Source organism: Aulonocara stuartgranti, assembly GCF_965226115.1.
Source record: "Aulonocara stuartgranti genome assembly, chromosome: 18".
NCBI classification, from domain to species: domain Eukaryota; kingdom Metazoa; phylum Chordata; class Actinopteri; order Cichliformes; family Cichlidae; genus Aulonocara; species Aulonocara stuartgranti.
This window is the reverse complement of record NC_138954.1, coordinates 22,832,372-22,845,766: the sequence shown is the minus strand read 5'-3', so window position 1 is coordinate 22,845,766 and position 13,395 is coordinate 22,832,372. Positions and strand designations below refer to the sequence as shown.

The 13,395-nt window shown below is 41.5% G+C and overlaps 1 protein-coding gene across 3 annotated transcripts in view; it reads right to left on the bottom strand.

The window, feature by feature from the left end:
• The window catches only part of LOC309694043 (ephrin type-A receptor 3-like), an 82,564-nt gene that overhangs the window by 67,359 nt on the left and 1,810 nt on the right, over positions 1-13,395 (bottom strand). For all 3 annotated transcript variants that reach the window (XM_082513760.1, XM_082513761.1, XM_082513762.1), the window contains exon 2: positions 931-995. In XM_082513760.1, coding sequence (XP_082369886.1) covers positions 931-995 — 65 coding nt within the window. The remainder of the gene's footprint in view (positions 1-930; positions 996-13,395) is intronic.

The following is a 13,395-nucleotide window of genomic DNA, read 5'->3' as shown; positions in this document are numbered from 1 at the left end:
TGAGGGTAAACTAACAACACGTGTTCACCCCAACCTGAACTACATATTCAATAAAAGTAACTTAAATTAGATTGACCTGCTTAGTTTAGCCACAGATGGAACACATTCTGCTCTTTCTGCAGGGACCGCAGAAAAAATAAAAACATTCACAAACATCTACAATATGACCGCACAATAAGAGCATTTCAATTAAGCGAACTCGATACCCTTGATTGCCTGAGAAAACAACTTTGCCTGGCTCTGCACACATCAGCTGCCTCTCCACTTCACACAACCATGAAACCGCGTGTGGCATCCTGCAATTTAACACACTGATGCTGAATAGTGGAGAGGGAAGACGAGCGAGAGAGAAGTGTGACTCAAGAGGAAATAGAATTAATTCAGTGCCATTCAACAGCCCCTGCACTACAGTGACATACAGAATCCGCTCTATTGAATGCACGTCTTCATTCTTCCTCTATATGCTCTTCCTCTTCTCACTGCTCTGATTCATGATAGCTGCACTCCAAACTCCCGTGGTCCCCCATGACCAAGAAAGTCTAGTTATGCAACACACCCACCCTGCAAGCACATGTACACAATGCAGAAACACTAGGATGCATATGCCATCTCCTCTTATGTAGGAATATTTACTCCCCCCATCGTGTCCCTTCACTCCATCCCAAAAATTGCAGCCTGTAATAAATGCAGGCTCCAGCACCACAGCAATTTCAGCGTAGCAGAAATAATTTGTAAATTCCCACTGAAAACTCCCGATTTAGCAAGGACTGCTTATGAACCCAGTGCTCTCTAAAACACACACTCCAGTCCTCCTGCTAGCTTTGAGTCCTTACCTCTTCCCCTGAAATAATGCAAGCCAACATAACATCTTATTTTGTGCCAGATCATATATATCTATGTGTGTGTGTGTTGCACACTGCAGGTACTCACCCCCTCATTAGGATAAGCCTCCCAGCCCAGGTCGGCCAAAGCTGACATTGAGTCCAGCAAAGTAACTGTGACAACACAAGGAAGATAAAAAAAAAAAAGAGAAAATGTTAACAGACACATACAGGACATTTTTGTGGCATTTGTTGATCCCTGCCTCCTTAAAGAACGACTGATGTTTTCCAGACATGGTGCGGCATGTTTCTCTCTTGAATGTATAACATAACATTATGTCGCATTGTAAGTTTTCCACAAAGACACTTTCAAAATGTGTTCCACAAGGGCATCTTTTGTTGTGTTGGAGTACACCAGCAATGGAATCAGAAGCACTGGTGAACCTATAATTTTAACTCCAAGATTACTGTGGTTGCGCTGCAGCTGTTCCAGTTCAAGGGGACACAAAGTCATTCAATGAAGCCGTAAGAAAGACTGTATTTACAGTTGAAATTGGCTTCAGACAATATAGTGAGTAGTCAGACGAAAATGCTGGTTACATGTTATATATATTTTTTAAGGCTCACTTCAGTTCAGTCGGTGGCTAGAAGGAGATTATTGTGCTGTTAAGTGCAGGAATAGTACAATAATAATCTGTTTGCCTTTTGATGCATTATTTTAAGTACATTTGTTGTTGATTGAAGACGTGTGCATGTCTGGTTTACTCTGAATTCAACGTGCTGTTTCCAGTGTGTGGTCTCTGCATAACAAGAGGAAGTAGAGGGGGGATGCAGGAAGGTGAGAGTGAAAAGTGAGAAGACGCTGTGGCAGGCTGACCTATGGGAGGCACAATGAAAACCTGTTTAGATTGCACAGCACGGTTCTGCACCTGTGTGTGTTTATCACTTGTTAGTAGAGCCTGAGCGATATAGGACTTTTAAGGCTCATACTGATATTTAATTATTTCAAAGTCTGATACATTTTTATCATATCTTTGTTTCTTCTAGACACGTTCCTGCAGATTTCCCCGACATTTGTAATGTGCAGTTGTTTAGGAGTTCCTGTTAAGAAAATATGGCACAACATTTCATGGATTGCTCTTTTATGCGGTGCCAAACTCTTCCAGACTTGCAGAGAAGTTGCAGCATGCCCTCTTGCAGGCAAAGTATGCAACATCAATGCTCATAACATGGTTGAAGGGTGTCTCTTCTTTATGTTTTTAATTTTCATTTATCAGCTGTTATAAATGCTGATACTGGCTGATACCAATGTATCGCCAAATTGCTAATACCACAGATATATGGTCGTGGTACTTGTTAGTGCATTTATAGATGAGCGGCACTGTTCATTCTTGGCTCACTCAGGTCCTAATCAAGCCTTCAACACTGCTGACCATCAATATTTAATCAGTATCCATCTGCAGAGACTTCTGCTTTGCTCTTTCTTCTCTCTCTCTCATATTGTGTGTGCTTCACAGGTTATCCTTCCTTTGTGAAAAGGTTTGAATGTATGCTTTCAATCCACAGATCCAAGATCAGCTGTGTGAGTCGCTGATGTGACACAATTTAAACAAGAAGCATCCCTCTTAAGCAGCGCACTTTCATATTCACTCCAATTTTTATAAGGTAGGGGCAGTGACCTGGAAAAACTATTTACCGCTACTGTAAAGTTTGCTCTCTTGAATGCAAATGAGGCTAATCGCTCAATTGAAAAGGGCTGAACGTGTCTGTTTACAAGGCCTCTGTGTATCCATACTGCTAGTAGGTATAACAAAGGGACTGTAAAATTGGTCCAGCCTCCTCTTTTCCTTCCCTTCTCTTCTTCTTGTGCTCATGCTGCTCATCAGCTCTAACTGAAACCCAGCCATTCCCCTCAGCTCAGCACACTGTGTGACAGCAGGGAGGCGTGTCATGCTGTAATAATGCGTGTATATATATGTGCACTGTGCTCGTGTCATAGCACACATATCTGCGTGTGTCTGCTTGCACTTGCACAAAGCGGTATGCGAGTGAGAAAACAGCCACAAAGAAAGTAGCGCGCATGGTATAATGAAGCAGAGAGAGGCGCTGCACAGTGGAGCCGGGGTGAGAGAGAGATAGATTAAATGAGAGGGATGAGACAGAAACAGTGGTGGAGAGGTGCTGCGCAGCGAAAGGTCAGACGGAGCCTCCAGCCCATGGTGTATTTAGAGGAACTAAAGACCATTTAGACTGCTTTGCTCAGTTCATGGGCTTTGGAGTGGCACAGAGAAATGGGACATAATAGTATAATAATATATGATTTCAGAATCCAACAAAGAGGCACACATCCACGCACACACACACACACGTTATTTTCCCCCACACTCTCATATCTCTGCGCGAAGATAAAAGCTTCCTATCAACAAGGAATTTAGCAAAATTGCCTGTTTCAAATACAAGCAATTATGAATTATGTGATATTCTCTGTGATTCACTTCTTTTAGTACCGTTTTATGTATTTCACAGAGAGTATAACTGAGTACCTTTGACAGTTATAAAGGGTCAATTCACCCAAATTACAAAAAAGACCATTCATCTCCACAACACAGTGCAGATGATTGGAAGATTAAAACTTTAAATTAACTCAGCTGAAATTCTGAATCACCGTGTCTGTCTATAAATAAGTTACTTTGTCTGGATAAAATACAGGTCACTTTGTATTAATTTTCTTTCTCAACTGCTTTCGACCAAAGGAACTGTCTGAATAAAAAACGTTGATAATATTTTGTGGAATATATACCTGAAATTTGTGGAATTTGACAGCCAAACTGTCCTGTAAAAGCTCCCTAGTCTAAAACTTGATTCTGCCACAGATAAGTTAAAGTTCATGTCATTATCCAAATTTTGAGTTTTTTTCTTAAAAGTTAGCATTATTAAGTCAAACTTTTGAGATATGTAGTTTGAAATTGTGAGATAATGACCCTTGAATAATAGTTTTAAAGGTTGAAGCAAACTTCCATAACCTGGTGACCTTGAAAAAGGCAGCAGGTTTAAGACACTTTTATTATTCTAGTGTATGGAATTAGCCTAGCCTAGCAAACAGCTAAATGCTAAAACTTACCAGTTAACATCTTAGGGGCCAGATTTATATAGCATATAAGCACAATATCCAAACAGTGCTCATAGTGTTGGTTCGTTTTACAGGCAACTTAAAACGAACAAGTTGCACTATTTTCTAAACACAGCCAGAATCTGTTTATTTCAAGCACAAAAAATGATATGCATTTTTGGTATTAGCAGTTAGCATTAAATTGCAGGTAGCAAACATCATTAAATCCAACTTCTTGAAATGTTCTGTCTTTGTAAATATCCGAAGTAACTAATCCTTTTTTATGTCCAATTTAGATTTTGTCTCAAACATGTGAATTTTTTTAAAATTTTGTTTGTTTTTTGTACTTGCTGCTTTTTTCTCATTATAGCAAAATATGTCTTATTGTTGTCTAGTCAGCTAAAGCATTACTAGGTCAATACATAGACCTACTTTAAAGCCATTTTGCAGCCCACTGGGAAAACACAACCACATAAACCTACAGATCAACACTTTTTCTTTTCTCCCAACACCTGTCAATACCTCTTATCACTTGTAATCATTGACTGGACACATCAATAATGTATTAGGTATAGTTTCCTGGCTGCTGACACAGCCAGCATGTACAGACTATACTGTATGCATGGCTGTGTATCTGTACGTGACATGTGTCAAAGACAAAGATGCAGAGAAATTATGTAAATACATTCCAGTCTTCCCCAAACAAACACAAGGCCACACCTCAGTCTATCTAAACACTTTCATCATGTCTCATTTTATCTCTTCTTCCCCTTCTCAGGGGAAATTGCCTGAATTGTGTGTGAGTGTGAAATCTAAGCCTGGTCAAGACCTGCCTTGGCCCAGAATAAAAACTCAAAGCTCATCACTCAGTCACTCAGACCAGGTTCATATTTGATCTAATGACTGGTCTCTCTCACACACACACACACAAACATACACACACAAACATGCACAGGCAATCTTCAGGCCGTGAGCATCTAAACATGTGTGGAAAGACCATGTGAAAGCAAAGAGACATCTACTAAGAAGGTTTTTCCCAACCTTTCTGGCTAACAATACGCCTTCCGGGGGACCCAACAATTTCGCTCACGGACACCCAAACATTACTTTAATTGCCTGAGGCCTTTGTCAGAGGACACAAGTGCACAGATCCGTAGTTGTGCACATGTGACCCGATTACTGTGAGAGTTGTTTTGTTACAGAGAAACAAGCTGTCGTATTGATTTTCAACACCAGACTGTGAGGTTTACATTCTGAGAGTGAAAGATGAGGAGGAGGTGGGGGTGGAGGGTGTGAATTTGTGAATTAGAAATTCCTGTACAAAAGCAGTAAAACACTGAAACTGCAACTACTTATAGAACAATGCGGAGAATGTGCAAAACTTTTTTTTTCTGTTTCTTTGTCTCTTCATCGCCTTCTGTGTCTGTCTATTTTTCCTTCACACTCCCGCTTCCTCCCTCTGTGGTGTCTGTCTCTCTCTGTCTTCCTCTCTCTTTCTTATCCGCTGTCTTTTTAGGTCTCTCGACCGCTCGCTCACTGGATGGTATCCACCGCTTCAGCTGGGCTGCAAGAAGCTGTGATCCACCTGCCAAGAATCAAACAGCACTGCCAACAGCCAGACTGGTGCACAAAGAGACCAGGATGCTTACACACACACACACATACCTTAAGACTGTGCCAGTGCCACAAAGAGAGGGACTGCACAATAAGACCACCACACAGACTCAATCTACAGGACAATATGTGACTACATAATGAGTTTATAAGATCCTTTTCATCTCAGAACACATCATATTAAACTGAAACTAGTAGGCTTAGTGGATCCTGAAGAGTCCTGCTGACACTACATTAAATATGCTGATATCTCACTGTCTTCTCCTTCTATAAATATAAAACCCGGCTTTTATGCTTCTGTTTTGTGTTACAATAAAAATGTTAATCACAACTTGCAAATTCAAACATACCTGATAAATTCAATTGCAAATTCAGAAAAAATCTAAAGGGAGATAAATGAGATGCTGCAAAGCTTAAGCAAGCAGCGGCTGCACTTGAATGAAGTTTTTAGAATTTTGCATAAAATCAGCCAGTTCCAATATGATCATCACAGGCTTAAAAAACAAGCAATCAAACAAACAGTATGGTCCTAGCACCAACAGTAAACTGACTAATTCCATCTTTTATATATAGTCTGCCTTAGCTATTTCCCACATGACTGAATGATAGTGTTTTCGCAGGTAGAAAACTTCCATAATCAGTAGTCGTGTAGCTATATTATAAAGGGGTAATAACTGTTACCTTAGCGCAACAAAAATTGTGGAAACAGGGAAACAGCTAGCCAAGAATGTAGGACCATTCCTTTGAGTTCAACAAAATGTCAATAGGCTTTAAGAATACAGGACAAATTTCTCAACACATAAAACAGCTAAAAAAAAAAAGAGCATGCACACAAAACACACACCTTTATCCACGCTCCACTCCACTGAGGGTGCAGTTCAACGAGTAAGAGCGTTGTCAGGGCAACAAATGAGCTGATGGAGAGCAGGATGAAGGAGTGGGAAGACTTGAGCCCTGAACTTTAGGAATACACTGGCGTCACACCAAGACTGCTACCCTTGCTGTCTTTTCATCAGCCCTCTCTCCAGTCATTCACCAACCACTAGGGGTTCTCAATCAGCCCTGTGCTTTTCTCTCTCCATCTGCTCTCTCATCCTTGCGCTCATGCCATTTTATTAAAACTGAGCGATACAGTATATCCTTTGTATCCTTATCTCCAGTGACTTCCCGGCATTTTGTTATACACAACATCCCTTTCCCCTGTTTTTATGTTTCCATTGAATGCCACACGGAGGCAACGGTGAATAGAGTCAAGTATTTAGGTTTATTTGTACTGAGCACCCTGGATGCAGAGCATGTTAAGATAAAAGTTGGAGCTGTGAGGGCAGCACTCTGTTGTGGTGGATGCCGTTCGAAATATCTCTATTATATAATCAGCAATGACAAGACATTAAGTCACTCGACGTTCACTATAAATTTTTAATGGATTACCTCATAGCTTCGATGGTCTGTTTTAACCTTATGAGCTAAAAGCAGTTTTCCTTTTATAACTCAGACACATGAACATCATTATGTCACATATGGAAAAGTTTTTACTACATTTCAGGCAATATTATGTGCCCTTTATGGATGTGGCGTTTAATTATTTCTTTTATGAAAGAATCCTAAGAAGAAGAATGTTATATTTTCTTTATAACTGTCTGCAAACCGAATGGATCTATGAATAATTCAGCTGATTTGATTTAAATTCTAATCCCGATCCTTCATTAAGTCAGTTCTGTTTCTTGCTGCTTTCCCACTATGCATCTGTTCAAATAACTTATGTTGGTTTACTACACTTCAACGGGCGCAAAATTAAGTCAGCTTTAATCAAAGCCATGTCGTCAAAAGCATTCATTCGCTCTGTCTTTATCGTGAAGCTGCAACAATTTCTCTATTAAAGTGATTCAGCAAAATCAAACACAGAGGCTTGTTGCATTCAAATCAAGCCATCTGCACAAAAACAAACCTGACAAAGGACAGAAAACCTACATCATTTGTAGGGAGAACTTTTCATAATACAGAATCACCTTTTGCCAAGTAAAAATGTATTCATTTAAATGTAATTTTATTTATATAGCTTCAATTCACAACAACAGTTGCCTCAAGGTGCTTTATATTGCAAAGTAAAGACTCTACAATATTAGACAGAAAATCCAACAATCACATGACCCTCCGATCAGCAAGCACTTGGCGACAGTAAGAAGGAAAAACTCTCTTTTAACAGGAAGAAACGTCCAGCAGAACCAGGCTCAGGAAGGGACAAACATCTGCCACGACCTGCTGGGAGTGATGGGAGGGAGAAAAGAGAAGAGAGACGGGATAAAAAGCAAACTATGGGAGGAAGAGCCAAATTTTACAAACTGTTAATTATAAATATAGTAGTAGTGTATAAATACACAAGGAATGAAAAGAAAAGAGTGAAGAAGAAACACTTAGTGCATCATGGGAAGCCCCTCGCAGCCTAAGCCTATTGCAACATAACCAAAGGAGGGTTCAGGGTCACCCGATCCAGCACTAACTATACGCTTTATGAAAAGGAAAGTTGTAAGCCTAATCTTAAAAGTAGCGAAGGTGTCTGTCTCCTGAATCTAAACTAGGAGCTGGTTCCACACGACGGGCCTGAAACCTGAAGGCTCTGCCTCCTGTTCTACTTTTGAAAAATTCTGGGAAACATAAGTGAGTCAGCAGGTTGAGATGACAGCCATGAGATACATTTTATGAGGAGGTCAGGAATAAGGTCAAACAATGTTTTAGAAAACCCAATTCAATGCAATGACTTTTGTGAAGTTTTTTTAAATTTATTTTTAAAAAGGGGAGATTTGAATGGGAAAAAAAGCTCCAGCAACCTAAAAGGCATATCATGCAAAATCCCCCCAAAATATTAAAATATTCAAGTATGTGATAAACTTCGGCTTGTTCAGCTTGCACTTTTGGAATTACATTGTAGCAGAGGGCAGATTAGCCTACTCTGCTATTTCACAAACTGGAAACAGTAGCAGGACAGAAACAATGATATTCTGACAGACTATGACAGGAGCACTGCCCTAGTTTGTCGCTTGAAGAGGCTCTGGAGTGCGAGCGTGAGGGCACGGCTTCGTCTGTGCAAGCTCGTCGAATGCTTACGGGGTTGAAGTGTGACACCCAGTCAGATCCAGACACTTGTTTTCTTTAATAAGCTTCTTCCACCAGTATGCCAACAACTCATCAAGGGCAAGGAACGGCAAACACACAGACACACACACACAGTGATGTGCACACACAAACAAACGTAAACCAGAGACCCTGAAAATTCAGAAATAACCTGCAGTAGAAACAACCACACATGCTGTATGCCTCCACATGTGTCTCACACACACTGACACTGTGGCACGGATTTAAAAATGCTTTTTTTCTTCTGTTTTGTTGTTGATAAAATACAACATCTGCAAACACTTCCATGCTTATTTCTCTCCTTTTTTTGCTTTTCTGCTTCTTGTTGATCTTTTTTTTTTGTGCCCTGTTAGTTCTTAAAGACATTCCTGTTGATCAGACAAGAGGACAAACACACACATTCACACACACAGAGACAGGCAGCTGTCACACAGTGGTTGGTCACAGGAGGGCAAATTGGCCCGGAATCTCTGGGGTGATCCTCAGCAGTCGAGACAGAGGAAATCACATGTCAGATTAAAGCGTGCTCACCCAGGTTTTCTACTGATGTTGCACCCGGCCAACTATCAGCACATGCACACACATCACTGTTTGTCTTTACCACACGCACAGTAGATGCCTAGCACATTGTGTATCTGTTACAGCGCCTTCATGTGACAAACAGAAAAATCAGATGGAGCTAAAAAACGACTGAAGTTAAAATGCTTCAGCAAATGCTGTTTGACGTTTAAAACAGGGAAAGACACTGTAACTACATTTGATCCATTTCAAATTCAAGGGTAGCTGTCAGTATTTTCTGGAAGCATTCCAGGTGTTTTGCTCTCAGCCGCTCCTCTGCACAAAAAAGAAAAAAAAAGGAGAAAAGTCTGAAGCACTGGCCAGTAAAGATGTTGCATCAACGACTGAACCAAATGCTAAGATGTTTGCTTGCAAAGCTGGTTAACGTAGGCTTTCACAGCCGCAGCAACAACCACAAAAAAGACCGAATATGAGAGAGAGAAAGGAGTGAGGAGACACGGAAAAAACCTAATTCAATTTAGCCAAAAATAAATAAATAAGCAAAAACTAACATATCCGGGACGAAGGACGCCAGGGGTGTGCTGTGTGTGTGAGTGAGGAAGGACAGTTAGAGGGAAAAGAAGGAGAGCTTGAGGGTGGTGGGTAGATGGTAGTCAAGGCCCAGTGATCAGTAATTTGACCAGCAGTTAAGGGCTTGTTCATATCAGAGAGGGGGAAGGGGTCAGCAGATGTGGTGGTGGCAGAAAATGGGGGAGGGGCCACATAGCCAAACTTCACTGCAGCCATCACACATCGCAAGCCAAGGAAGGTTTCCTTTGACATTAATGAACTCGACATCCGAAGGGAATCATTCAAGCCTAAAAACTGTTCATGTTCAAGCCTCAGCTGGTTGAGACTTGCACATATTCATCCCCGTGGTGGGAACTGAGATAAAAATAATCTCCTGTCTCACAACACTTCTGAATATAAAATACAAAAACAGCCCATATCGTTTCCAAAAGTGAAAGTAAACATATGGATACACAGGAAATATGCATATGGCATTCATAATTTAGATCCTTATCTTGTCTTTTTTTTAAGAGCTGCTTGAAAGATCTATATCTTGTATCTCATACATGAATAAACCCGAGTGCTAAAAGAAGGTATGGCTGTTTTGGGGGGAGTGATAATGTTCTGAATTGTAACATGAATGGAAACTTAATATATACTTAAAATTATTTTTCTGTCTTTAAAGGAATAGATTGAAGAACATCTGCCACAGTCACATCTGTACAACACACATAAATCCCAGTAAATAAAAATGATGGTGGACTACATGTTGGCAGTGACCTAACTAAGAGACCGAGATCATCAGCGACACTACTGTACCATGCATAGCCATTTTTAGACTTTACACACACAGACAAAATAAACAAAATAAATACAGACAGACATAATGCATTAATTTGGGGGGTTTAGGGGGTCAGACCAGAGTGGAGTTAAGCTAAGCTGGCTAGCTTCTGGCTTGGGCTTCATGCCTGGCACAGAGACATGGCACTGATTTCAGTCTTCTCGTCAGACTCTCATCAAAAAAGCAACTCCACGAAACTCCACGATAATATTTTAAAAAAACTACTAGGTTAAGTGTAATACAAACCCTCTTAGCCACCGATGACTAAGTATGACTAAGTATAACACAACACAAAGGCTCTTGTGGGTGCTGTTATGGATGCTCTGCTCAGTAGGGCTCAGAGATATGGTTGAGCTCTTCAGCTGTTTTTTTTTTTTTAACTACATTCCCCCGTCTGTCTTTCTTCTTGTTCTCCTTATGCATTTTGCTTTGTCTCACACTTTTTAAAAAATCCCAGTCTCTCAGCCTTTCTCTCACTCACGTACACACTTAAACACACACACTTAAACACACACAGCCTCACACACAATGAGTCCATGAGGTGAAGCGCGCACAGCAGAATCATTCTCTGTCACTGAGTTGTATTTATAACCCCATCTATCAGCCAGCCCCCGGAATATGTGCCACTATTCTCTGGACCGAGACCACCAAACTGCCCCCCAGCCATGCATTAAGATAGGATAAGTGTGGGAGAGTGTGTGCACGCGTGTGTGTGTGCACGAGTGCGCACACATCCATTCGCGCTCGCGTGTGAGCCTTTGTTAAGCAGTTGTAGGAGCTCCACCTGATTACAGAAAGCGTACGGGAGCTCCCACCTTACTGTTACACTGGAGGTCAGAGAAATAGAGAAGGAAGAGGAGAAGAAAACAAAAGATAAAAACAATCAGGGACAAAGAGATGGAGGCCACGAGGGAGGCTGATAGAAAGGAGAGAAGGGCAGATATAAAAGACCGGGATTAGAGCGAGCTCGGAGTGGAGGCAGAAAAGAAAAACAGGAGGGTGCTCGCACTTGCTGCTTTCCTCTGCTGCTCTCTGATGAGAAAGGAGATCTATATCCTCTTCTGTCCAAGGTCATGGCTGTTACATGGGAGCAGAACAATCTCATGGACTCTCGCGTGCACACACACACACATACGCGTGCGCGCGGCGGCACATCGTGAGGTATGGTTCTGCCGATAACTACAAGCAGCCATTATAGATTAAAGCAATTAAACCAGATGAGACCTTTGACCCAACATTATACCACAGTCAGGATCTTGTGTGAATCATAATGTGAATGTGTGTGTGTGTGGAAACAGAGGGCATGCTTTACATATGCTTGCCTCTGCACTAACTGCTCACCTCCGTGTTAACCTTAAGAAGCAATACAGCAATCTCTCGCAGCACCCTAAGGTCAATTCAATTTTTAAAAAAAGATTCAAGTGCGTTCCCATGAGCAATTACAGATTACAGTAAACCTCGAGACTAAAAAAAACCCCTCGGTTAATTCATCTGTACGTCCACTTGCACAGGGATTTACGCTTTAATATGAAATTAAATCAACATCCAGAGTTGGAATGGAAAGAAGCACGGGGTTCCTTATTTTCTAGGAGTGAGGAGGTAAATTTAGAGGCAGAGAGGAAAGACACAAAAATAGAAAGGTGTGATAGTCTGCTCCTTTCCCCAGCACGATTCGGCACAAGAAGGATGAGAGAGAGAAAAAAAATCGCAGGGAGAACTAGGTGCAAAGCAACAGAGAAAAGAAACAAGACATGTTGTACCTCTGCATAAGAGAGGATACAGACTGAGAGCAAAGAAGGGTGGGAGATGGTATGGCAACCAAGGGGGGAAACCTGTGAGCATCCACCCTGCTGTTACATCAGTATGCCCTCGGGGTCCAGACAGAGGGAATGGAGGGCTCCCTCTGCTGGTGCGCAATAACTCACAAAGTCCTTTTCCTCCGTTCACTGGTGATAACAAAGACCTTCAGACCAGTTTTCTCACTCTTTATCTCACAATTTATGAATGAACCCATTTCTGCAGAGTCTTATGGGCCCCATGGAGATGCAATTACAGCAACAATTTCAAGCGGTTCTTTCAATTTTACCAAAGCCCTCTGTTACGACAACCGAGTTTCTTGTAAATGCCAACCAATTTTGGAGCGGATCAATAGCTCTGGTGGTAAACTAAGCTTTGTGACAGCTTAACACTATTTTTCCTGCTAACGCTATCATGTCTATCAAAGGGATTGTGTTCTTAATTGAGCCCTGAGAGCTGTATCTCTCCTTTTATGACAGCCTCGCTTCTAGTACGAGACAGACTCAGAGGGAAGATTTCCTGGAATAACACGACTACCGAGAGGCGTGGGTGGAGAGTATGCACACTTATAGGCAAACACAGGGTACACACACACGCACGCACGCGCACACACATAGACACACACACTGGCACAAAGAAGCACAATCCCTTAGCTAAGCACGTGCGGTCACAGCAGGAAAACTGGCAGGCCAAAAGGTAAAAGCGAGCCACAGAGTAGCTGACAAAAGTGGCTTCGTTGGATTACTGTCCCACTGGTGAATGTATACACACACAGACCAGACACCACACACACGGAGCAGTGGGCTTAAAGGTGCCAATTAGGCCAACAGTCTGAAACAGCAGGAACTGGCTGGAGGATGACTAACTTGTAGCACATTATTTAAAAAGTGCATTTAGAAGTAATGAAAACCCTCTGACCCGTCAGTCACCCCACATGAACATGATCCACATGTGCCTGCAAACATTCACAGCGGCTCACATGCTTCTGTGTTTATTTATCGAAATCAACAGGA